Consider the following 23,350-nt stretch of genomic DNA (forward strand, 5'->3'; position numbering starts at 1 on the left):
AGGGTTGTCTCAAACTGTAGAAAACCAAAAAGTCACATTATACAGGGCCAATTTTCACAACAGTGCTGTGCCTTAAACCAGATGACATTCTAATTTAGCTGGTTCGTAACCTTTTGCTGTAAATAAGCACATATAACCCCCACTAGACAGTAGCTCAGCTTCTGGGAAACCTCTGATCTCTAGATTAGACACCTCTGATCTCTAGATTAGATTGTCCCTGCGAGGCAGCCTGCCAGGGTCACTTTTATCAACTTTGGAGCTCAAAATGTGCCTTGCAGAAGCTAGTTTGATAATTATATATCTTGGATAAAACAATAAACCTCTCTGCTTGCCTTTTAATTTCTTGTAGTGCTGGTTGCTCTGACAAATCACTGCTCTTCCATTTTTAACCTTCCCAGCACAGACAGGTACAGAGGGGTCCATGGTGGTGACCAGAAATGACTTCCCACCATCAGTAAAGACCATCACAAAACTCATCTTGTAAGGAGCCATTGAAGGAGGAATGTTTTTGGTTTTGTTTTGTTTTGTTTTGTTTTTTACAACCGATCTGGCACCTCACCCCAGCAAGAGGAGGACTGAGAGACATCTGACTATGAATCTCTAATGTAAAACAAAGTCTCTTTGAACTAATCCTGGAATGCACACTGATTCCTGTATTTAAAAAGTTAACTAGGGGCAAAGGTAGCCAAAGAGCCAGGAATCCATATTTTAAGTAAATCAATAAGGGGAGGAGGTTGTTAGGATTAGATGAATGAGACAGGTAAACTGAGGCAAGCATCAGGTAGTCGGTAAACCCTGCAGTACCAACCAATGGGGAGCAGGGGAGGGAATATGCAGCTGGGATTTGGGTGATATAAGCAGGGGCTTTTTACCCTATTCTGAGTGCTTACCATTAGGAGGACACCCGTTTTTACGTATGCTTTGCTGAGATATCCTGCCTGAGCCTATTATAGGCGAGATGATAGTTTCCTACAACCTTACCCTTTGTCAGCGAGATGTGATTTTTTGCTCTCACACTCTAATATATATCCCAGTAATACATAAGGTAAAAAGCAGAAGGCTGAAAGCCAGCTGATGCGATTGGGGTAAAACAAAAAATTCTTCACGGAAAAGGGTTGTCAGGCATTGGAACAGGCTGCCCAGGGCAGTGGTGGAGTCACCATCCCTGGAGGGGTTTAAAAGACGTGTAGATGAAGTTCTTGGGGACATGGTTTAGTGCTGGAGTTGGGTTAGGTTATGATCCTGAAGGTCTCTTCCAACCGAAATGATTCTATGATGTTGTAAGAGAAAAGCCAAAGCCCTGCCTGTGGCTGCCACAGGGCGAGGGGCGGGCAGGGCAGCGTGTCCACGGCGTTGGGAGCTGCGAGGATGGTGCAAGGCCCGGCCGCAACTCCCGCCCCCCCGGGGCTGCGCTGCGCCGGCCGCTCGGGGCGGAGCGGGGTGAGCTGAACGGGCCGGGCTGGGCCGCCATGCCGTTCCTGGAGCTCGACACCAGCCTGCCGGCCAACCGGCTGCCGCCGGCGCTGGCCCAGGAGCTCTGCGCCGCCGGCGCCGAAATCTTGGGCAAACCGGCGGAGGTGAGCGCGGGGTCGGGGCGGCGGGGCCGGGGCGGCGGGGCCGGGGCGGCGGGGCCGGGGCGGCGGGGCCGGTGTCTGTGCCTCACGGTGTCTGTGCCGCAGCGGGTGAACGTGACGGTGCGGAGCGGGCTGCCCATGGTGCTGTCGGGCTCGGCCGAGCCCTGCGCGCAGCTGCTGGTGTCCTCCATCGGCGTGGTGGGCTCGGCGGAGCAGAACCGGGAGCACAGCGCCCGCCTCTTCGACTTCCTGACGGCGAAGCTGGGCCTCGGCCCCGAGCGGTGAGTGCGGCCCGGCCCGGGGGCTCCGCCGCGGCTCCGGGCGGGGCTGGGACACCGGGTGTGCCCCGGGGGGCGGGGGGGGCACCTGTCAGGGTTCTGCGGTGTGTGAGTGTGTGAAACACGGCAAACAGAAGTACAGGAAAGTGTTCAAAGTGATGGTGATGATGAGATTAAGGTCTAATACAGATCCAAGACTCGACTGCAAACAGTAAATGCTCTTGGATGCTGAATCACAGACGCACAGTTAAGTACAGATAGAACTGTGGACTGGTTCACACTTGTTGAGCCATCTGGGAAATATTGTTCTCTGAAGATGGTTAGTGCTAGTTGGTGTAATGGGTTCAAAGAGCCTCACAGTGGGGTCGCTGTGCCAAGTGCTGGAGCGAGGCTGTTCCCGAAGGTAAGCCATGTCCCTCTCTGCCCCCCTTTCCCATCTCCCCAGGGAGAATAATAGCATTTCCCTGCTCTCAGGGTGAATACCTGACGAGATTATGAGCTGCATGGGTCCTTCTGAAATGGACGAGTATCTGCCATAACAGTGCTGAAATTCAGTCTGCTTCCCAGTTTGTGCGGATTAAACCTGGCACCTGTTTGTGCCCTGCCTGTACACAGCTTATCTTTGCCTCTGTCAAATTAACACCATGGAGTGTGAGCCAGCAAGAGCTTAGTGCAGATTTTCTATCTTGTTGCAAATTGGGCAGGGATAATATTTAATAATAAAATAATGTTTCCTGCCCACTTCATTTTTGCTCTTATACCCAAAAAGGATTGTCATCCGCTTTTTCCCGCTGGAGCCCTGGCAGATCGGCAAGAACAGAACAGTCATGACATTCCTGTGATCCCTTGAGCGGCCTGTTGGAACAAAAAAATGGAGAAGACAACCCAGAGATGACCAGTTCTGTCTACTTGTTTCCTTTTGTGATCAAATCTGCGTAGCTCTGCACCTTCACCTGTGTGATTCACACAAAGCTAAACAGTGGGGCAACCAGCTATGTTGATTTTACTAAAATAGTGTAGGGTTTTTGTTTCAAGCCTCTCTCGTAGCCCAAGGACTCTCCCCATGCCTGTGGCTAAGCCATTGCAGTCTGGTGATGGCCATATGTGGGCCTAAAAAAAGCTGTCTTGTAGCAGCCAGAAGTATAATTCCAGAACACATTTGGGTTTATTGAGGACCAGAGAGGTTGCTGGGATCATCCAGATGTCCTTATACTTTGCAAGGCAGAAGGATCCTTCTTTCTGTTTTTTCTGTGGCAGCAGAAGGGTCCCAGGCTGACTGATACCAGGGAGTCAAGTTCTTTTCTTTTCAGACTCCCCAAAAGCCCTTTCTGGAAAGAGGGGTGGTTATTGGGAGGGAAGTTTGTGCATTTATGTAGGTTTTGGTTAGGGCTCGTGTCAGATCTTGTGCTTTACCGTTGCCACTTCTGGTGGCTGCTCCTACAAAATGTTGTTTGTCCACCACATTTTCACAGCTGAATTTTGTGTGCTGATGGCAGCGTGTAGAGGAGGGAGTCACTTGTGGAGAATTGCACTGTGCCACAGGAAAATATTTGGAAGGTTCTGCTACTGCCAGATTTAATTCCTGTTATTCACCCAGTTGTTCAAAATACTTTTCTTCAGTCTGTTGTTACAGGGAGTTTCAGGACTATACAGCATCTCACTGTGCTCTGTGGCTGGTGTCTTCAGCTCGCTGTCCCCGTGGGGAAGTGTTTTGGGTTTTTAGGACCCATATGTTCCCTCACTTTATAACTGGAATACACATGGCATTTTATTAAAAGCACGGTACTTTTTATTTATTATGTTATCTCTGCCTTACACAGATAATGAGCATTTATCAGTTTCCACTTTGTGACTTGGTGAGGTCCAGGTCGCAGACAGGGAGTTCAGGAATTGAGAACATGCTCCTGGGACATGGCTTCCATGGGAACGCAAGGCTGTGCTCCTTTGACATTCTGACTGGAGTTCTGTTTATGAGTTGAGGTTTCAAGATAGTTGAAAATGTTCCTTCTAATTGCCATTCGATGTTGGTTGCTCCTTATGTATAACAAACACCATGTATGTTTGCAAAATCTGTCAGGAAAATGATACCAAACACAAATTTGAGTATCAGGCTAGTGAGGCTACGCCTTATCTTGTTAATAAAATTTATCTAATCCTCATTTGGTGTCAGTTTATTGACTTACAGCATTGGGGTTTTGTAGGTCTTGGCACTTGGAGACAAGTCTCATGGCTGCCCAGGGCCGTGTGCTTTCTCAAGATGTCTCTTCAACTAAAACAAGATGTCTGAATAGAAGGGGTCCTCAGTGTGACTTTTCCACCATTTTCCATGTTGTGTCTGCGTTCTGGCATTCTCTGATGAAACCTCCTAGAATAATGCAAAATCACGGCGAAAGTGCTGGGTCAAGGACCATCTTGAGAATTTTATGGTTCATGGACTCCGAGTTTTTCTTATGAGAGCAGTTAAAACATTAATCACAGGGTTGTTTGGTTATGAAGTGTTTGTGCCTTGGTCCAAGCTGATTGATACTTTTTTGGTGCTGGTGTCTGTCAGCACGGAATTAGATTCTGGGAGTTGTAAGAGCTTGTGACTGTTTTCCTTCATAAGCTGCTGCTGCTGAATAGACTTTTTATGTTTGTGCTGCTCTGAAGAGATGGGCTCTTTTTCCTCCACTCAGCTAATGTTAGAGCAGGTTTGTACAATACGTTAGGGCTTGAGAGACACCCTGCAAAAGGGCTGTGCAGCTCCCTGAAGCCCATTCTAGAGCACAGACACAGGAATCAACATGAGTAGGAAAACATGTTCTCACCATCTCTTGCTTATGTGTCCTAGTTGGAGAAAATAAGGTATTTCCCCCTTGTCTAGGGCTTGGCAATAATGTTATAAAATCCCTATTCCTTGAATGCTGTGTACAGATTGTCCCTCTTCCATGGATAGAGCCTGCCTGATATCTGGACTTAATATCTCCCAGCTATGGTAGATCTTTTTACCGTTGTACTGACTGTAACTTCCCAGGTTTAACTGCCTAAGGTTGACTAATAATTCTGCTCCCAGAAATGGCCCCTGTTAGTTTGTTTGAGAACTCTGTGTAGGCATGTTTGCAAATTCAAAGGTAACAACCAGATTCTGAACATGATGTAACCATTTCCTAGTTTCAAACCTTTGAAGTGGGGGCAATCTTTCTGTGTGTTTACACAAGAAAGGACCAGTGAGGCCCTGAGCACGCTGAAGGGCACTAGTGACAGGAGAGTATTAGAGTCACGATGGCTTTGGAAGTTGTTCTCCGAGCACAACAGTGTGATGCTGCTGTTCATGGCAACCCTGCTCTTGGTTTGTCATAATGGAAAGATGGGCATTATTTTCTCCCACAAATGGGACCCCAGAGTTTGTACATTCAGGAAGAAGAGGACCCTTCCTTATGATGCTAAATGCTGATTTAGTTGAATGCTTGAGCACAAGTTTATGTTCATCATTGTGATGGGGCCGTTGTAACCAGAGGTGGATTTGGATACGTGGTGATATCCTGCAACTGGAGCAAGGCCCAAGTGCGCCCTTGTCAGTCTGTGTCTGTTCAACACCTTCCTGACATGGCGCCTGCACCAGGAGGGCTGGCACAGGGCTGCGGGTGCCGTGTCTTTTCTTCAAGACTTGCTGCAATATGGCATTATATTTAAATACAATCTTTTCCACCGGGATGTGCTGCAGTTGGCCTGAGGTGCTGCCTCACACTGTCCTGCTGCCACCACAAAGAAACACCTCTCCTCCACAGGGGCATAAAAGCACATTCCCCTCTCCAGCTACCACCACGGCAAGTTGGAGGCAAAACCAGTAATTCTGGCATGATTTTCATACCCATTGGGAAAGGTATCTGAAGTTTATTTCAGCTTCAGCACGCACAGCTCACACGACGGCTCCAACTGCGCCCCCTCCCGCCCTTCCTCGCTTCCCTCTCTCCAGCGCTCCGATTGGCTGATTCAGTGGCTGCTCGGCCAATAAGCAGCCCGTTTGTTGGTACGCTGGACTTGGGGGGCTCTGGGGAGTCGCCGCTCGCCTGAGGGAGCCGCTCTGGGAGCCCCGCGGTGGCCGCGCTCCGCCGGCTCGGAGCTGCGCCGGCATCCCGGGGGCGGCCCTGCGAGGTGAGTGTCCCGTGCGCCCCCGTGGAGGGGCCGGGAGGCTGCCGTGCCCGTATCCGTGCGTGGCCTGCCGGTGAGGGCTGCGGGAGCCCGGCCTGACGCGGCGGGGCCTCGTCCGCTGCTCTCCATGGAAACCCTGGCGGAGGCAAGCGGGGCTCCCTCCTTCCTTTTGTGTGAGTGGTGTCCCCGCGTCCCTCTGTGGAAAGTGACCGTGCTTCGGTAAAAGCAGCTTTTGCTAAAATGCAGCAGAGAGACATCTTTTAAATGTTAAAAACAAACAAAAATCAAGTGTTCTTTTTTAAACAAGTGTGTATTTGCAGTATATGGATCCCAGGTGTGGCAACAGCAAAAGCTGGGGTGCCCAGGTCACTTCCGTTGTTTATTTTGAAGCTGAGAATCACACAAGCTCTGGGAACAAGAGCTGACATTTGAAATTTTTACTGAGGTTTTAAACAACTAAGGTAAAAGGAGATAAGATTTTGAAGGCAAAAGACTTTGAAGAGGTATTATTGTTTTTTGAGGATGTGCTCACCTGTTACAGCCACGGATTTATAGCTGAGACACTCCTGTGAGTGAACAACTTCCAGCTGGTTTGTAATACTTCTGTTATAAAGACTCGTCATTTTTTTCCCCAGCTAATTGATATAGCAGGGTCTCATTAAAAGTGCCAGTAGCAACATACTAAATTCCTACGTGTTACAACACTGTTGTATCGCAGTCCACAGTTTTGTTTGCAACCATCTACAGTGCCTGGTTTGAAAAAAAGAAATGAAACAAACCCCACACCTGGCCAACCGACCAGTAGAAAAGCTGTGCAGAGGCCACATCTTTACCATGGTTTTTGAAAGTATTACACTGCTCTGTGCAGTTACACTCCATCAACTTCTGATCTACAGAGAATAGAAGGGCTAGTGATTGTTCTATATTTTCTATATAAATAAAAAGTAGAATTAAGATTGTTTCCCCACCGTTTGTATAGTTGCGTTTCACTGGCAGTCCAGCCATGGAAGGAAACTGTAGTCTCTCTCCTGTTGAATTCCTCTGCTGCCTTGAGCAAGATTATGTGGATTTGGCAGAAGACTTGAGGATAATTCTGAAGACAGGCAGATTTCTAAATGAACATAAAAGCATTCAGTTTAAATATGTAATTAATATGGGATCGTACAGCCTTATTTAGATGTCATAAGCATCTGCACTTTCTGTCAAAACCTGTGGCATTCAGTATTTCTGAAAGAGATAACCTTTAATCTCTGCATGTATTTTCTCCATATACAAAGTTTACAAGGCAACCTTGTCTTGAAAGAGATTTGAGGTTTTATTGTTGTTTATTTAGTGACTTAAAGAGAAAAATGCTTTATTGCTGTGCAGTTGTCAGTCTGATTTAGCTGCAAGTGGGGAAAGTACATGGCGCATAGGCAAGCAAAAGATCATTACTGAATGAATGAAATTCATGTTGAAGCATTATTTTCTCTATGTGCAGAACTAATCATGATGATGTATGAGTTAATTCAGCTTATGGTTCAAACTCCCACTGCTTCCTGCTGTGGTTAATTCTGGACTTACTGTTCTATTAATGTGGTCCCCGATATTAAAGACTGGGTTTAGCCTGTCTTGCATGTGTCATCTTTTTGTTTGAGCTATTGGGAAGGTTTTATCATGTAGCAGTGATGTGTTTCTAAAAAAGCCCCTTTACCAACAGTGTCAAGCAGTTAATAGAATATAAATTTTGGGTTTAATTGGGGAAAAATGACTTACACATTATAAATGTGGATTTGCCCCTTTAAACTTATTGTCAGTGCTAAAAAGACTGGAAATATTAGTATCCTCCCTTCAGTATGAAGAAATACTAGCTAGGAAAAGTTTGGTTTCTTTTGTTTGCATAAATCTACTAGATCTAAATGCATATGCAGTCGTTATAACTTGTTTTTCCATTAGAGATGGTCTGTAGAAGTTGGTAATTAAATATAATACAGTAGCTGAATAACCTTACAGCTGTAGCTACATTGCAAGTATTTCCAGTCCCTCCTCACCACCAGGACTAGATTCTTGAAAGCCATCCTGAAGTAATGAATGTACTTAATTTTGTCTTTTATTCTCTGCCCCTGGTTAAAATTCACTTGAATGTTATTGTTCCTATGTGGTACAGCAGTTTATGTCTTGGCATGGGCTTGTGGTGACATAAGACAGTTAATTGGTTATTGATTAAAGTATTTCCAGCCTGTCTTTTACTTCTGAATGCTTTGTTTATGGATAGAATAAATATTCTAATCCTATTTGCTTTCCAGACCTGTTTGTGTTAGGCCATTCCTCCTAATCCTGGAGAAGGAAGGTGTGAATATCTGTGAACATGGTAAGGACTTATTGAGATGGTTTTTGAGGTGCTTTGGTAGAAATAAAATAGAAATTTTTCTCTCCCCAGGACTAAGAATAAATTTGCATAATGAGAACATTGTTTTCAGAGTGATTGTAGTTACTGGTGAATAGGAATTTGAAAAAATTCACTGTAATTCACATGTCCGTTCTAGGGAAACTGTTTCTTGTGAGACACTTGAAATTTTGTTATATCAGCAGATTTGGGGTAGGGGGGATTGTTTTGACTTATTATTATTTGCAAATAGTGATAACTATATTCACTGCAGCTCTTGTAACTTTATGTAGTTTTACCAAGAAAAATAATAAAATGAGAAAAATCCAGTTTGCAAGGGAGACTGGGACATGTGTAGATGTAACATTTGTCATGTCTCGACTATCATTATAGATTCGAATTGCAGCCCTGAATGCGAGCTCCACGATTGAGGATGACTACGAAGGGACCTTCAAAAGCCATAAGACACAGACAAAGGAAGCTCAAGTAAGTAAACCCACAGTTTCCTTAAGGGAGTTTTGTCTTAATGGGAGTTTTGTCCTCTCTTGTTGCAGCGATTGTTTAACCATAATTTTTTGTTTTTAAGAAAGTTGTGTTACTGTCTTCTCTCTTGAATATTCCTTTAGCAAGCTAAAACTTCACTTAAATTAGTTATATCAGGTCAGTAAGGCTGTTCTGCTATACACTCTGGATGTGGACTGCTGTACAGTAGAAAGTATTAAAAGTGTGAAACCACTGATATTCGTAATAAATATAAATATGAGGCTATAATTATATTTAATAAAGTTGCCCTATGAAATGGGTTCTAATTTTTTTAAACCACAGGAAGCCGAAGCTTTTGCTTTGTACCACAAAGCTCTGGACCTTCAGAAACATGATCGATTTGAAGAGTCTGCTAAAGCTTATCATGAACTGCTTGAGATTCGTCTTCTGCGAGAGGTCAGTGGCCTTTAGAGAATGGAACTCCACAAACTAATTTTATATGTTGTGTTACTTCATTTCTTATTGGCTAATTAGAAGTGTCAGCATTATCAATTGGCAAAGTTGTTTGCTGCTTTATTTGTCTAATTCCTAATGCCTGTGTTGCATTTGTTTATCATTTCTAGGCAGTTCTTTCTGGCGATGAGAAAGAAGGGCTGAAACATCCAGGCCTGATGTTAAAATATTCCACCTATAAAAACCTAGCACAGTTAGCAGCACAACGGGATGACTTAGAGACAGCCATGGAATTTTATTTGGAGGTACAGTACGGCTGAAATAAAACACGAGAGCCTCAATATTTGCAAAAACTTGCTAAAACGGAGGTGTGCGCTTTACAGCATACATTTGTATGCATGTCTGAATTCTGTATACTCTCTGCTGTATTTTGTGATATAACTGCTCCACCATTCAGTCCCCAAACCAATAGTGTCTCTTTTGGAAACATGCATGTCAGAAATGTGAATAATGTTGTTTGATGTGCTTTCTAGGCTGTAATGCTGGACTCTACTGATGTCAGCCTGTGGTATAAAATTGGTCGTGTGGCAATAAAACTAATCCGCCTACCTTTGGCTCGTCACGCTTTTGAAGAAGGTCTCAGGTGTAATCCTGATCACTGGCCTTGCTTAGATAACCTTATCACGATCTTGTACACACTTGGTGACTACACAAGTAAGTACAGTACACAAAAAAAATCTCAAGAAATATGTAATTTGACATATCAATAAAAATTGTAACAAGCAATCGTATAAGAGAAAGTGTATCTTGCATAAGAATTACCCTAGATATAATGGAGATTTTGACTTTATGATAGAGATTCTTTATTTCTTGATAAACCATGACCATTTGTATCAATTCTGGTTACCCTAAAAATAAATGCTTGTGGTCTCTTAGATCAGAGGTTCTACAAGAAGTTTCCCTGTAGACTATTCTCTTGCCTTTCAATGTATGTTGATTTTTGTCTTGTCATTTCCAGCTACATAGTTACAGGATTTGGGTATAAAACTACAGTCTATTTATAGGTCATAGCTCATTATAGTTAATTGTAGTTACAGTAGTTGATACAACTGACCCTAAGGCTTTATATTTGAGTAATATCCAGTAGTGATTGAAATGAAGTTTAGGAAACAAGTTGCAAGATGGTCGAAGTGCTGAATCTGATCCTTTGTTTTGTCCCACTGGAATGGGCCTAATTTTCTTCATGTTACTTCCCATGTGAGTAACAACCTGGTGGGGTTCATTGCATGTTACTCTAACGGAATGTGCAGTTAAGACATTTGATAATATGGAAATGGTAAATGATTGTGATTCTGCTTTATGATTCCAGTTTCTTTTGTACAGGAGTGGAGTCTTAAAGGTAAATAAAAGATGTACTGCAACATTGTTTAAACAAAATTAATGGTATTATTTTTCTGGATACAATACTTGGAAGATAGAATAGGTTATTTTAACCATATGCATGTAATTATTTGACATATTGTAAAGCTATTGGTCTATGCAAATGTCATGTTTAGTTGGAATTCAGTGGTGTAAATATGGGCCAGAAATGAGAGCTTTTGAATAAGCCAAAGTGGCAACTGACCATTCAATTTCTATTTCTGTCAGCATGTTTGTACTTTATCTGCAAAGCTCTGGAAAAAGACTGTCTGTATAGCAAAGGATTGGTTCTGAAGGAGAAGATCTTTGAGGAGCAGCCTTGCCTCCGGAAAGATTCCTTAAGGATGTTCCTCAAATGGTGAATGTCATCTTATAGTATAGATTGCTTTTGGGGAGTAAATTTTGGGTTTGAGGTAGTTCAGAAAAGCTGTTGAGATACAGAGTTGTAAGCTACAACAATATCTTGCTGACCTGTCTTCTGAATAATAAATTGATTTTAAGTGTTGGTGCTACTGACAAAATGTGCTTCAGTAATTACCTTTGGAGAGAGGTAGGGGTAGAAAATCCATTTGCTGCTGCTGACTCATTTTCATACCTAGGTATCTTGTAATCCATATTCCTTTTATATGTTCATTAATTTGCAGCTGATAGCTGCAGCATTTATTTTAGGAGTTTTCTTTTCCTCACTGGAAACAAAAAAATAAAAAAACCCAACCATACACTTAACCACTTAAACAAGTTACAAATTTGGGACTTGATACAGTATTCTCATATCAGTAGGTTTCAGAGAGTCCTCCTAATTCTTATTGACAAATTAGGGCAATCTGAACGCTTTGTATGTTTCAGTAGTTCTAGAGCCCCTGATTTATTAAGCTGCCCAAGTTATGGCTCTTAGAATGAGTTACATGCTGAATTAAGCCAGGGTTTCTAGCCACTTATTTTATTTTTTTCATTTCTGAATTGTGATATCTCTGAAAGTGTGGATTATTCTTCCCTTTCAAAAATTAATTTGTAGACTCAGACTATACAAGGTAATTTTCAACTCCAAATTGTATTGGTGATGACAAGAATTCCTCAAAATAGCACTTGGAATGAAAGGAATTTCTCAGCCATATGATGTTTTTCTGAAGCAAAACCTTCTGTCCAAGAAAGAAAACAAAATCTCTTGCTTTCCTTTCATTTCTCAGTGTTTGGAAAACAGAATAGGATCATCTCCCTTTATCTTTCAATTTTTAAGGTGGAACAAAGATGTTGGATGGTGAACACTTCTATATGCATGCGATGAAGTTTGTAAAATAATGCTATTTGGATGCTTGTTTTAACACTGTTTATGTTAAGTTATAGGAAAGTATCAAATTAATCTCTTCAGGCTTTTAGAAATACAAAAAACAACCAAACCCCCAAAAACTTTAACTCCTCTTCATTTCTTGTTATTTCTTAGTGACATGTCTATCCATAATGTAAATGTGAGTGCAGCTGAAACAGGAAGAATCATAGATGAAGCCCTGGAGCTCCGTAAGAAACGACAGGCTTTGCTAGTGCGTGACAGAGAGCCGGACCTCAAACTGGTCCAACCAATTCCCTTTTTCACGTACGTCTTTATATTTCCGGTTTTGAAAAGGTTTCTCTGAAGCCATTTATGCTGTCAACTGTGTTCCTCTTCATATTTCTTAAAAATACTTTTTTTTCATGTGAAAACAAACAGGATCTCTATTGCACTTATTTTTCTGGAATATTAATGTACTCCACATGTAGGTCCTGTTGCAGAGAAGTTGCTGCTACTTTTGGTTAAGGGTGAGATTTTTTTTTTATTGTCGATTGAATACATTATCTGAAAATTGTTCCTTGACACTACTTCTTAAGTGTTCAGTGTAAATTAATTTCCTCAGCAACCGCTGCATAGACCTTTTTTTGTTAGAGACCTTTTTTGAAATGAGGCACATTATTTAATCCCAGTTCCTTCCTATGGCAAGCAAGTCACCAGCTTCCTCTGAAAACTTTTGCCTGCTGCCGTGTTTTATTCTTGTTTTTTTCTGAGTTGTGTATTCTAAGAGAGAACCTCCTAAAGGCCTCTGTTCCAGGCCTGAAGTTGTCAGTGCTGCGTATGACAGGAAATATAGAAATATATTCTCCAGCTTTCCTAGTGGGGGCCCAGATTTTGACACTCAGGTGGGTATCCTCTCCCACTGAAAAGCTGCTCTTTCTGTTTCTAAGCTATTGGAGAAAATGTTGAATGCTCTTAGGTTTTAAAACATAATTTAGAAGATAATGTGACAAGAATTAAGGAAGTTGTGATGCCATTGTGTTTCCACATGCAGGTGGAAGTGCTTAGGAGAAGCTTTACTTGCCATGTATCACCACCTCACAACATGTGATCCTCCTCGGCCCAGCCTGGGGAAGAGAATCAGTCTCTCAGAATACCGAGACCCAGTTCAGCACTTGATTCTTTCTCCCACCTCCACTCCTGTCAGTGTTATTCAGCCAACACCTGTCAGCACCAACCCGGTGGTGACAGTGCCAGAACCTGTATTACCTTATACTCCAACGACACCCAGCTTTCCAAGTCACGGTCAGAATTCATTGGAACCAGGAGCTGCTGTAGGTGAGCAAGGTACTTCAGTCTAAGATTAAAGATACTTACCTGGGTATTAAAAGCGCTGCAGAATTCCTTGGGACATGCTGTCTTCAAAGTGTGTGTTGGTGGATCCAGAACCTTTTCAGCATATGCATAACATCTGGTAGAAGAAGTAAAGTTGGGCTTTATAAAATTAAATTCTGTTAGCCATTCACATTAAAAAAGGAAGGCTACCTCAGCTGCCTGGAAATCATTGATTCCTGACTGAGACATAAGACCAGTGAACTTACTTTCCTGTCTAATGGAACTGAGAATCAGGTTGGTTTGTTGTTTTCAATTGCTAATCTAGTGCAGGAGTATCGAACCTCTTCTGGTTTTATGCTGTTGATTCATACTTCAGTTTTTCAGTCTATAAGATTAGAAAAGTCATGACACCATTCCAGCAGTGGTGCATATCGAACTTCTAATGTTGTGAAGAGTCTTTATTCAGCTGCTGATGTGTAACTTTAAGAAACCAAGAGAACCAAGCTGTCAGCTGTAGTTAATTTAAATCTGTAGCAAGGAGTTTGAATATTTTATATTGTAACTGTTTATGTATTTACGTATCTAAAACTGTCAAGGAGTTGCTAGTATTTTGTTGATATTCATGGGAATTTACAGGTGGTGCTGGACTTCAGGGCAGACTCTTCTAATTCCCATTTCAGAAACTTCTTGAAGGCTAATTAATAATGCAGAATTTTCAGGAAGTCTGCTTCTTGCCTCAGACCAGCATTTTTATGCAAAATGCCATGTCCAGTTTATATTTAATAGTGCCTTTTTTTTTTTTAAATCTATCTTCAGAAGGAAAAGAATGAATCTCAAGTGTTGCTGTAGAACAAAATGAAGTGTCAACCATGAATAACTTTTTAAAAATAAAAATGATAATCTACTTTTTGTTTGGCAGTTTAAGCTTTGGTATTGGGTTTGTTTTGAGTTGTTTTTTTCGTTCTGTTTTTAGGTGACATAGCAGCAGGTGATAAATCTAAGAAAGGGGTGAAGCGAAGGAGAATTACAGAAGATAGTGGTGAAACGGCAAAAAGGAGATCTGCTAGAGTCCGGAACACCAAGTGTAAGAAAGAGGAGAAGGTTGACTTTCAAGAGCTGTTGGTCAAATTCCTTCCGTCCAGGTATGGTGGTGCAGCAGCTTTCCTTATGAGAATATCAAGAGCTAAGCAGAGGAATCTGTTTGGGGTTTTTTTTACTTGATATACCCCAAACCTTAAAACCACTACACCGATGTGTTTTTTTGAAGCAGATGTGATTCATTGTCTTCTCATGAATTTACTAAAACTCTTTTTAGTGAAAATTGCTAAAAACAATTTAAAAATAAGAATGCTTTCATTAATATGAAACCGAATTAGAGGACAATGCGGATGTCAAATTGGAGAAGATCAACAAACAAGGTAATCTTGGTTTGGACAAAATTTGGGTTACAGAATTTCAGAACTGGATGTAAATCTCTGGATGTGCTTCAGTTAATGTACTTCTGTTAGAATACACACAGCATGCTATGGTTAGGTTTCACTGACTAGTGACGATTTTGTTGATAATGCGTTTTTTTTTTCCACACAGATTAAGGAAATTAGATCCAGAGGAGGAGGAGGACCCTTTCAATAACTATGAGGTGCAGTCTGAGATCAAAGAAGAGAATTTCCAGCACGTTGGACCGCATCGAATGTCGTTTGATTCTACAACATTTATGGAATCTGGTAACGTATCATCACAACCCCCACTGTTCCTCTGGTGTTTCTTCCATATTGTAAGCTTTATTTTCTGTGTTTTCCTATTTTATACCTAAAAGATACAAAAGTATGCATGATTTTTAAAAGTATAATTTTATGGCAAAGAAATATCTCACTTGGGAACAGGTGTGATTTTTATTAATTAATTAATTTTTTAAAAGTCTTGAGGACTGCTTAATTACTGTGTGCAAGAACTCTGTTGTGTGGAGTTGCCCATTTAGACAGATTAGAATACAAGAACTTCATTGTGCCTGTATGCAGCGCGGGAGAACTGCTGCAGGATTAGTGCATAAAACACTGTTGAAACTTATTTGTACTTTTGGTCTGCCTTGACCTTAGACCTGAATGGCTTTGTGTTTATCTGCCCTCTAGAAAAACAGGATGTTCATGAATTCCTGCTGGATAACCTGAACAATGGTGGGATCTTGGAGCTAATGATGAGATACCTAAAAGTCATCAGCCAAAAGTTCCTGGTGAAGTGGCCTCCTGGCTTGTGTGAGGTGGTCCTCAGTATCTACAACAGCTGGAGGAAGCACAGCAGCAGTCTTCCCAATCCCTTACTGAGGGACTCGAGTAATCAGCATATCAAGGTAATGAAACACCTTTCCTTATATTCCTGTTTCTTTGCCACTGTGTTGCTCCCTATGTGCCACAAGTACTGACTGAAATCCAGCAGTTCAGTGCAGATTTTCCTGAGCGCTCTCTGCAGAACTGCTTGTCTAGCTGGTGCATCTTTCATAAACTGCCCTCTCTGCAGCTCACGTAACCGTTCTTGAGCTCCTGAACATATCTGGGTGATGCTAAATGCAAGTGTACCCTATATATATTTTTTTTTTCAGATCATCAGTGTTTTTCCTTTTTAATAAATGAAAAATGAATTCTGAAAGCTATGTTCAATTGACTTAGTTTACAAAACAAACAAACAAAAGTATCACTGTGTAGCAGATGGTTTTTCTTGTTGTATTTCTGTATTCATATATACATACCCTTTTTTAAACAAATGTAAGCGTATTCCCTTCGTTCTCATTATGAATCACTGTCCTCATGCTTGTGTATTTTTTCATCCTTAAATTTATTTTATACTTCATTTGCAATGTATCCGTAGTGTAATAAATTTGGGTTTTGAAGATTGTGAGGGGCTAATTCTGGTAACGTGTATGGGCTTTTGAACCTTTTCACAGGAACCTGGTTTTTACACCTGGACCTGTAGCCTTTTTTCCCTATGAATTTAATCAGAACATAATATGTTCTTCACTGCACAAAACTACTTGGCAGAGATCCATGGTGATTCTTAATATACTCCTGAACTTTATCCAGCAAGCAGTAATAAGCTGGTAAGACTAGAGTACATACTCTGTCTCACAGAATCACAGAATGTTGGATGAGGTCCAGCAGTGCACCTCTTCTAGTCGACTCCTCCACCCTTTGCTTCAGAAAGTTATCGTCAGGGCACTGGAAGAACCTCCTAGACTGTGGCTGGCTGGCCGAGCAGTCCTTCAAACAAACATCAGGGAAGTTAAAATCCCCCACCACAACCAGGGCCTGTGATTGTGGGGCTGCTCTCAGCTGTCTGTAGAGGCCTCATCAACTTCCTCACCCTGATCTGGTGGCCTGTAATAGACGCCCACAACAGTATCACCCTTGCCAGCCTGCCCCTCAATCTTCACCCATAGACTCTCAACTTGCCCCTCATCTGTGCCTGGACAATACTCAATACATTGTAGTTGCTCTCTCACATAAAGAGCAACTCCACCACCATGCCTGGCTGGCCTGTCTTTCCTGAAAAGGACACAGCCATCCATGACCACATTCCAGTCACGTGTTCTGTCCCACCATGTCTCCGTAATTGCCACTAGGTCATAATCTCCTGCCCTAACACAGGTTTCTGACTCCTCCTGCTTATTCCCCATGCTGCACGCATTGGTGTATGGGCATTTCAGAGAGTGAGCTGAGCACACCGATTTCACCCCAGGGGTGTGGGAGGCCTCCCAGCCTTCATGAACTCTAGAGTGATGCCCTACTGATGCAAGCCCAGCTACAACTCCATCCCCCTTTGAGTCTAGTTTAGTTAGTCTCATGGAAATCATTACTGAAAAAATGATAGGATATAGACTTTTTATTTCTCAAATATCAGTACTTTTACTATATTCTGGAAACATGCTTTAAGCATGATTTAGCAATTCAATATAATTTTATTTCAGCCAGATAAAAAAAGTGACATCCTTATTTTTATGACATCAGGCGAAGCTGTTGTGACTACCTTCTTTCATGAGTGGGGATTTTTTTTTAATCCTCCTTCTATTGTTTTGTACCTGTTGATTTGCAAATGCCATTATATAGCTTTGAAGAGAGGAAGAATTAGTTATAGCTTGGGAATAGAAATCCCTAGAGGACAAGTTGAAGGTTTTCTTTGAAGTAAATTGCAAATTTAGTGGGTTTTTAAAAAATTCTTTTAATGTATTTCTTCCTTTTTGATACCTCCATGCTTTTTCTGAAGGATATGATGTTGATGAGCCTTTCTTGCATGGAACTGCAACTAGATCAGTGGCTCCTGACGAAAGGGAAGAGCTCTACAGGTGAGAACCGGTTGTTACTTTCTCCAGACTCTAAAAACACTCAAGGTATATGAAGAAGTGTTTCTGGGAATTCATTGGATCTTGGAGCTACTTTTTCTTAATGAATACTTTTCAGATCTGCACTTTATTGGTCTATCAGTTGTTTGTCTTTAAGTAGATCAGAACTTTAAAAATACTAGTATGTGGGACTCTTTTCATGGGTTGCTGGTAACTTGATGATAAAATATAATTAATTGATTTGCAGTTTCTCCACGAAATTGCCCTGCAGCCTCTGTGAATGGGAAGTTTGGTCCTGACTTCCCAGGAACTCATTTCTTGGGAGACCTGTTGCAGCTGTCGTTTGCATCCTCACAGCGAGATTTATTTGAGGAAGGCTGGATGGAGTTTGTCACTCGGGTATATTGGCTGAAAGCTCGCTTTCTAGCGCTGCAGGTTTGTTTTGCTTTTGACTTAACAAATAAAACCTTTCCCAGATTGAAATCAGTGGTGTTCAGAGACACTGCAGCTGATTTGGGAATGTCAGCTCGTTTACGCGTGCAGATAAAATGAGCTCACAACATAGTGATTGCATTTTACATTTTAAATAATTAACTATCCCTAAGGGTAGAGGTGGAAATGAAGTAGGAGGTCTCACATGCTAAGCTAATATTCAGATATGGTTAATACGTAAGTCTCTGTTTAACTTGTGTTCTACTTAAAATATATTTGGACCAAAGTTATTTGGAGTAGTAATGTGTAGCTGTAAAACATGGACTTTTTGGGACCTGGGCTAGTGGGTGCTATCAAAGTCCCAGACAGTCCAAAATGCAGCTTTCAGCTGAAGCAAACTGTATGTTTAATTACTCTCCTCTCTGCATTTTCAAGGTAACGTGATTCTTCTTTTGGAGAAATTATGCAGATTTTGATGCAGAGGACTTTAAACCTATCACTAAGGGAATAATTTGAAAGAAATGTTATTTGATCCCAATGTTTTTTTTCTCCAAGCATTGCTTCCTCAGGACATCAAAGAGTTTGTTTATGCATCAATTATGTTTAAGTCAGTTGTCAACTAATGATGTGAGTCAGTTGTGAACTATATGTAACCAGTTCCTTCATTTTAGTTGTTGCATCTAAGGATTACTTTCCAATAAACTTACTTGATGAAAAATGAGAATTCCTATATGGCTGCTGCCATCTCCAGCTGTACAGAGTTGTATTTGGTCTGCACATCTTGCATTTCTCTCCTGACCACTCAGCTTCAGTATCTGCTTCAGCTGGGCAGAACAAGTAGAATGCATTCACTTTGCAGGATATAAGAATGTTTCTTGACTCAATGTTTTTATTTGCACAAATGGAAGAGTTATTTCTACTGTTTTACTCTTCCATTTTTATGAGGAAAAGCAATCCAATTTAGTCTTTCAAATTTATGCAAGCTGAATTCTATTTCTCTTTTATCTGTTATTAAAGTCACTGATAAGATATACCAGTTGTTTTTAATTGGAGAGTGTCAATTTGATTTATTTTTTATTTGGGAGGATGTACAGTAATCATACTGGCAGTGCCTGTACTGAATATAAACATTTTCTACGTGCTTTAAAAACTGTTGCTGCAGACAGAACTCTGGGGTTTTTTGTTTATTTATTTTCTTCTCTACTGTTTCTGTAGGGAGACATGGAACAGGCACTCGAAAACTATGATATATGCACTGAAATGCTACAGAGCTCCAGTACAATGCAAGCTAAAGCTGGCAATGAAGGCAGCATTGTGATACGGTTACCTAATCTACATGTTGATTCTGTTGTTTCCTTAGAAGAGGTAAGAATTAATTTGCAGGTGTATTCTCCCTGCTCCATCCTTCCCGTTTTCAAAGTTTATCTATAAATTATCTTGTTTGTGATGGGTTTACCATATCTGTCCTAGAATTTTTCTAAGAGTGAAAGGACAGGTTCATAGTTTAATGATGACATCAAGGCCATCATCTTTTCAAAAAGGCATATTTTCGATCTCTTGATCCTGTGCAGCTTAAGAATGCTTTTATGCAAAATAAAAATATTAAGAGTATCTGCATGTAGAGCAGTAGATTATTAGACTAGTGTTCTATTTTCTCTTCTTAAACATAAATTTCACCGTTGCTTAAATGAGCTCTTTATTTCAGCATTCTGTTTACCACATAACAGTTTGCATACAGTTCTAAACAAAGGGATTGCTGGCTGCTTTCTATTGCCGTTTTGGGGGTGAACTCCAACACAGGAGATGCTGTCTTCACTTTGAAGTCCATCTGATGGATGTGTTCTTGCAGTGTAGAAATGCATGAATTTGGGATTTGAGGAAAAAAGGCTTAAAATTTTTATAGTACTAAACTAATGTACTAGATAATAATTAAAAATCTGTGGAGTGGCTCAGGTGTTACATAGCAGACATTTTCTTCCTGGTTTGTATTTTTGAGTGTAGTTTTAGAGTTCCCACTAAGCTGTTAGGTGAAATGTCATTGGCAAGCGCATGTGTAGACAAAATGAGAGTTGGGTTGTGTCATCTGTGATGTTTGCAGATTGAAAAGAACCTAAAATCTCTGGAGAGATGCCAGTCTTTGGAAGAGATCCAGCGACTGCATGAGGCTGGGGATTATAATGCAGTTGTGCATCTGCTTCGTCCAACGTTATGCTTTAATGGTTATGGCAGAGTGAAACATCTGGAGTTTGTAACATCCATACCAGAGAGACCAGCACAGCTGCTTCTCCTACAGGTTTGTTTTGTTTCTTGAAATAACTTTTTTAGTAAGGGATAAAGACTTCTGAAAACAGGATGAAAGGCTTTCTACAGTAGGTGTTAATGGTTAATAAGTCTTATTACAAAGCAAAACATGGAACCAAATCTAGAAATGGTGTGAGTAGTGTAGCTTTATTGACATCATTAGCAATATGCTGACTTTTGCTGACTGAGGATGTGGCTAAAGATACCAGGTGTCTGAGGCCTACATGAAATAGCCAGGAAGATTATAAATTCAAATAAATCTGAATCATTTGCGGAGACATTCTGGGGGTGGATTCATGCTGTCTGCATCTGCTCTGAATACTTCCTGCTTTTGCTGATGTTGACTACATGGTGACTTAGAACCCTTCTGAAACTTTAAAGTGATCTAGCATGTGATTGGTTTATGATCTAGTGTATCTGTCCTGCATGAATGAAAGAGTGTTGATAGATACATCCAGTATAATTGCTATAGATTTAGTCCATTTGACACTATGAAAATAAGTGTACAAATGAGCTCAGCTGTCAGAACAATTTGAACCTATCAGTTCTCCAGGGGAAAAAAAAGGTTGTACAAAAAAAGGCTGATGCTCTTTTAACTGGCTTGAACCAAATCCTGCAGCCTCCGTGCCATCTGGTGACCCAAACCCGGCAAAGTAGAAAGAAGCAGGAGAATGTTCCTATACTGCTAGCCTTATAGTTGCTCTTTCATTATTTACGAAGTAATAAAGTGGTAGCACAAGACCATAAAGATCCAAATCCAGTTTCTGTAGGGCCTCTATCAACTGCATATTGTTAGAATTTTAGATCTACAGCTATCCCTTTCCAGAATATTTTTTCCCTTGTGTCTTTTATAAAAGCAGAAAGATTCAGTGCATTATTTTTTTGAAATTTAGATCCTACTTGTATATTTCTAGTGCAGGGCACATGCACCTCCTACTGTTCTTTTTTAGTGTCATATTTACAGGTAGTCTGTTATCATTTCATTAAAGTAACTACATTAACCGTATATAGTATATTGCTTTGCCCTGATGTGCATTCATGGTTTAAAATAAACCTTTCATCCTTATAATAGATTTTTTTGGTATTTACATTCCCTAGGACTCCCTGCTCAAACTGAAAGATTACAAGCAATGCTTAGAATGCTCAGAAGTTGCCTTGAATGAAGCAATTCAGCAGATGATTAATATGACAGCAGCCTCTGCTAAAGACGAGTGGGTTGCTACGGTAACACAACTGCTCACAGGAATAGATACTTCATTATCATCAGTCAGCAGCATCCTGAAAGACTCTTCTGTAACACCAAGCCTCGTTCGACTAACAACCAACCTGATTCAGGTAGCCTGTTCACTTGCACTGTTGTGTGCTCTAGGCCCTCAGACATGATACAGGTGCTGTGGCTGAATTGCCACCCACTTGCAGTGGTGTTTTGGGATACATTTTTATTGAGAGAAGGTCGGGGGAAGATAAGCGTTGCCTTCATGGTCTTCATTTTCATTTCAGTACATGAGAGACACTGAGAAAACCTGTTGTAGAATCGGTAGCAGCGTGTAACTTCAAACACCAAGCTGCCTAAAACAATGAAAGAATGATAGTGAGCTAAGGCAAGGAACAGCTCTATTTTATTATGCTGTTTGAAATGGTGCTAAAGCGAGGACGGGTTCAGCTGGCTGAGTGCAGTTTGTAAGCTATGGCACTGGTCTTGGCTGTATATGCTTTGGGCTAGAAGACAAAATCCCGTAAGTCTTGGGAATGTGGTAAGAGTTGCTTGCAAGTGCAGGCCAAACTAAGGAGTTTTTCCAGTAAAATAGCAAGGGTAATGAGAAGAGGGCAGGGGAAAAAAAAAGTGATGTACAGACTGCTCCTAGCATTACAAATACACCTAGTTTTAGCCTTTTAGAACAGGTACTTTCAAACCTTCAAACTACTGAATGAGTGTTTTCCTATCCGGCTAACAAGTGGTAGACTTTTCAGTTGTTAAGAAGCTAGTCTAGTTAATGTCAAAATTCAATGTGCTCACACCTCTCAAATCTCCATTTACTTCAGTAAAAGCTCAGGACCTTCACTGCTCACAAAAATCTTACCCTCATTCTGTGAAGTTTTATGTGTTTCACTATGTTACGGAATGTAATGGAATTCTGGAGAACAGAGTATTCCTTGTAATATCCTGAATGTTTTCTGTAGTAATAAGAAGTACAACTCTTTATTTACATAAAGACCAATAGAAAAACTGTCATATGTGTGAAAGAATGTGAGAAAAGTATAGGACTTCAGAAATTTCTGGCACTGTGGCAATAAAATGAACAGTTGCTTGTGAGGAATGCCAGGACAACTGTTCCATGACACAGCATCGTGTTGCTCAGAATTCATTCAGTTACATAATTTATTTAGAATCTGTTAATGATTCTTGTTGGTCTTTAAAACTTGTTGTAAAATCTGGTAAAGAATTCAGGAATTCTTTTAATTCTTCCTTGCTAGGTTGTCGATAACTTTCTTGTACAGTAGTGCGGTGTACTAACACTAAGAATTCATGCTGTGCATCTGCTTACTTTAAGTTGTTTATACATAGTATTAACAGAGAAATAGGTAGTTGGAGAATGACGATGCAAGGGGAATGTCATGGTAGAGATGTTCTGTCTTTCTGCATACCAGCTGATCTTTTTTGGTAGGGCTTTTACTGCCCCTCATTGTGAGAAGCTGAGGCTCAACTTTAGGTTATTTCCTTAGGATAAAATCCATTACTAACTTTGGGTTGTTTGGGAAGGATTCACACCTGACTTTTATTTCCTATCACTCTGTCTGTGTAATATCTGTTTCTTTATTAGATCATAGACTGCAGCATGGCAGTCCAGGAAGAACCAAAAGAACCCTATGTCTCCTCAGTGCTTCCATGGATAATCCTGCACAGGATCATCCAGCATGAGGAAGATGCTTTTCGATCCCTTTGCTGCCAGCAGCAGCAGAACCAGGGAGAAGAAGGTGAGTTAA

The 23,350-nt window shown here is 41.1% G+C and overlaps 2 protein-coding genes across 4 annotated transcripts in view; both read left to right on the forward strand.

Moving 5' to 3' along the window:
- The first annotated feature begins 1,411 nt into the window (after positions 1–1,411).
- Positions 1,412–4,011, forward strand: DDT (D-dopachrome tautomerase). The gene is made up of 3 exons (XM_082066241.1): positions 1,412–1,577; positions 1,680–1,855; positions 2,622–4,011. The coding sequence occupies exons 1-3, from the start codon at positions 1,470–1,472 to the stop codon at positions 2,692–2,694; spliced, it is 357 nt and encodes a 118-aa protein (XP_081922367.1). The 5' UTR covers positions 1,412–1,469; the 3' UTR covers positions 2,695–4,011.
- Positions 4,012–5,876: 1,865 nt separating this feature from the next.
- CABIN1 (calcineurin binding protein 1) overlaps positions 5,877–23,350 on the forward strand; it is a 102,114-nt gene continuing 84,640 nt past the window's right edge. For 2 of the 3 annotated variants that reach the window (XM_082066113.1, XM_082066115.1), the window contains exons 1-18: positions 5,877–5,986; positions 8,269–8,333; positions 8,742–8,834; positions 9,174–9,287; positions 9,455–9,589; positions 9,818–9,998; positions 10,932–11,061; positions 12,145–12,294; positions 13,022–13,314; positions 14,276–14,444; positions 14,890–15,026; positions 15,432–15,649; positions 17,557–17,635; positions 17,880–18,067; positions 19,280–19,429; positions 20,163–20,357; positions 21,464–21,700; positions 23,188–23,341. In XM_082066113.1, coding sequence (XP_081922239.1) covers positions 8,331–8,333; positions 8,742–8,834; positions 9,174–9,287; positions 9,455–9,589; positions 9,818–9,998; positions 10,932–11,061; positions 12,145–12,294; positions 13,022–13,314; positions 14,276–14,444; positions 14,890–15,026; positions 15,432–15,649; positions 17,557–17,635; positions 17,880–18,067; positions 19,280–19,429; positions 20,163–20,357; positions 21,464–21,700; positions 23,188–23,341 — 2,626 coding nt within the window. In that variant the 5' untranslated portion in view covers positions 5,877–5,986; positions 8,269–8,330. The remainder of the gene's footprint in view (positions 5,987–8,268; positions 8,334–8,741; positions 8,835–9,173; positions 9,288–9,454; positions 9,590–9,817; positions 9,999–10,931; positions 11,062–12,144; positions 12,295–13,021; positions 13,315–14,275; positions 14,445–14,889; positions 15,027–15,431; positions 15,650–17,556; positions 17,636–17,879; positions 18,068–19,279; positions 19,430–20,162; positions 20,358–21,463; positions 21,701–23,187; positions 23,342–23,350) is intronic. The other variant, XM_082066114.1, reaches the window with a different exon arrangement.

Source organism: Streptopelia decaocto, assembly GCF_964273445.1.
Source record: "Streptopelia decaocto genome assembly, chromosome: 15".
Classification (NCBI taxonomy): domain Eukaryota; kingdom Metazoa; phylum Chordata; class Aves; order Columbiformes; family Columbidae; genus Streptopelia; species Streptopelia decaocto.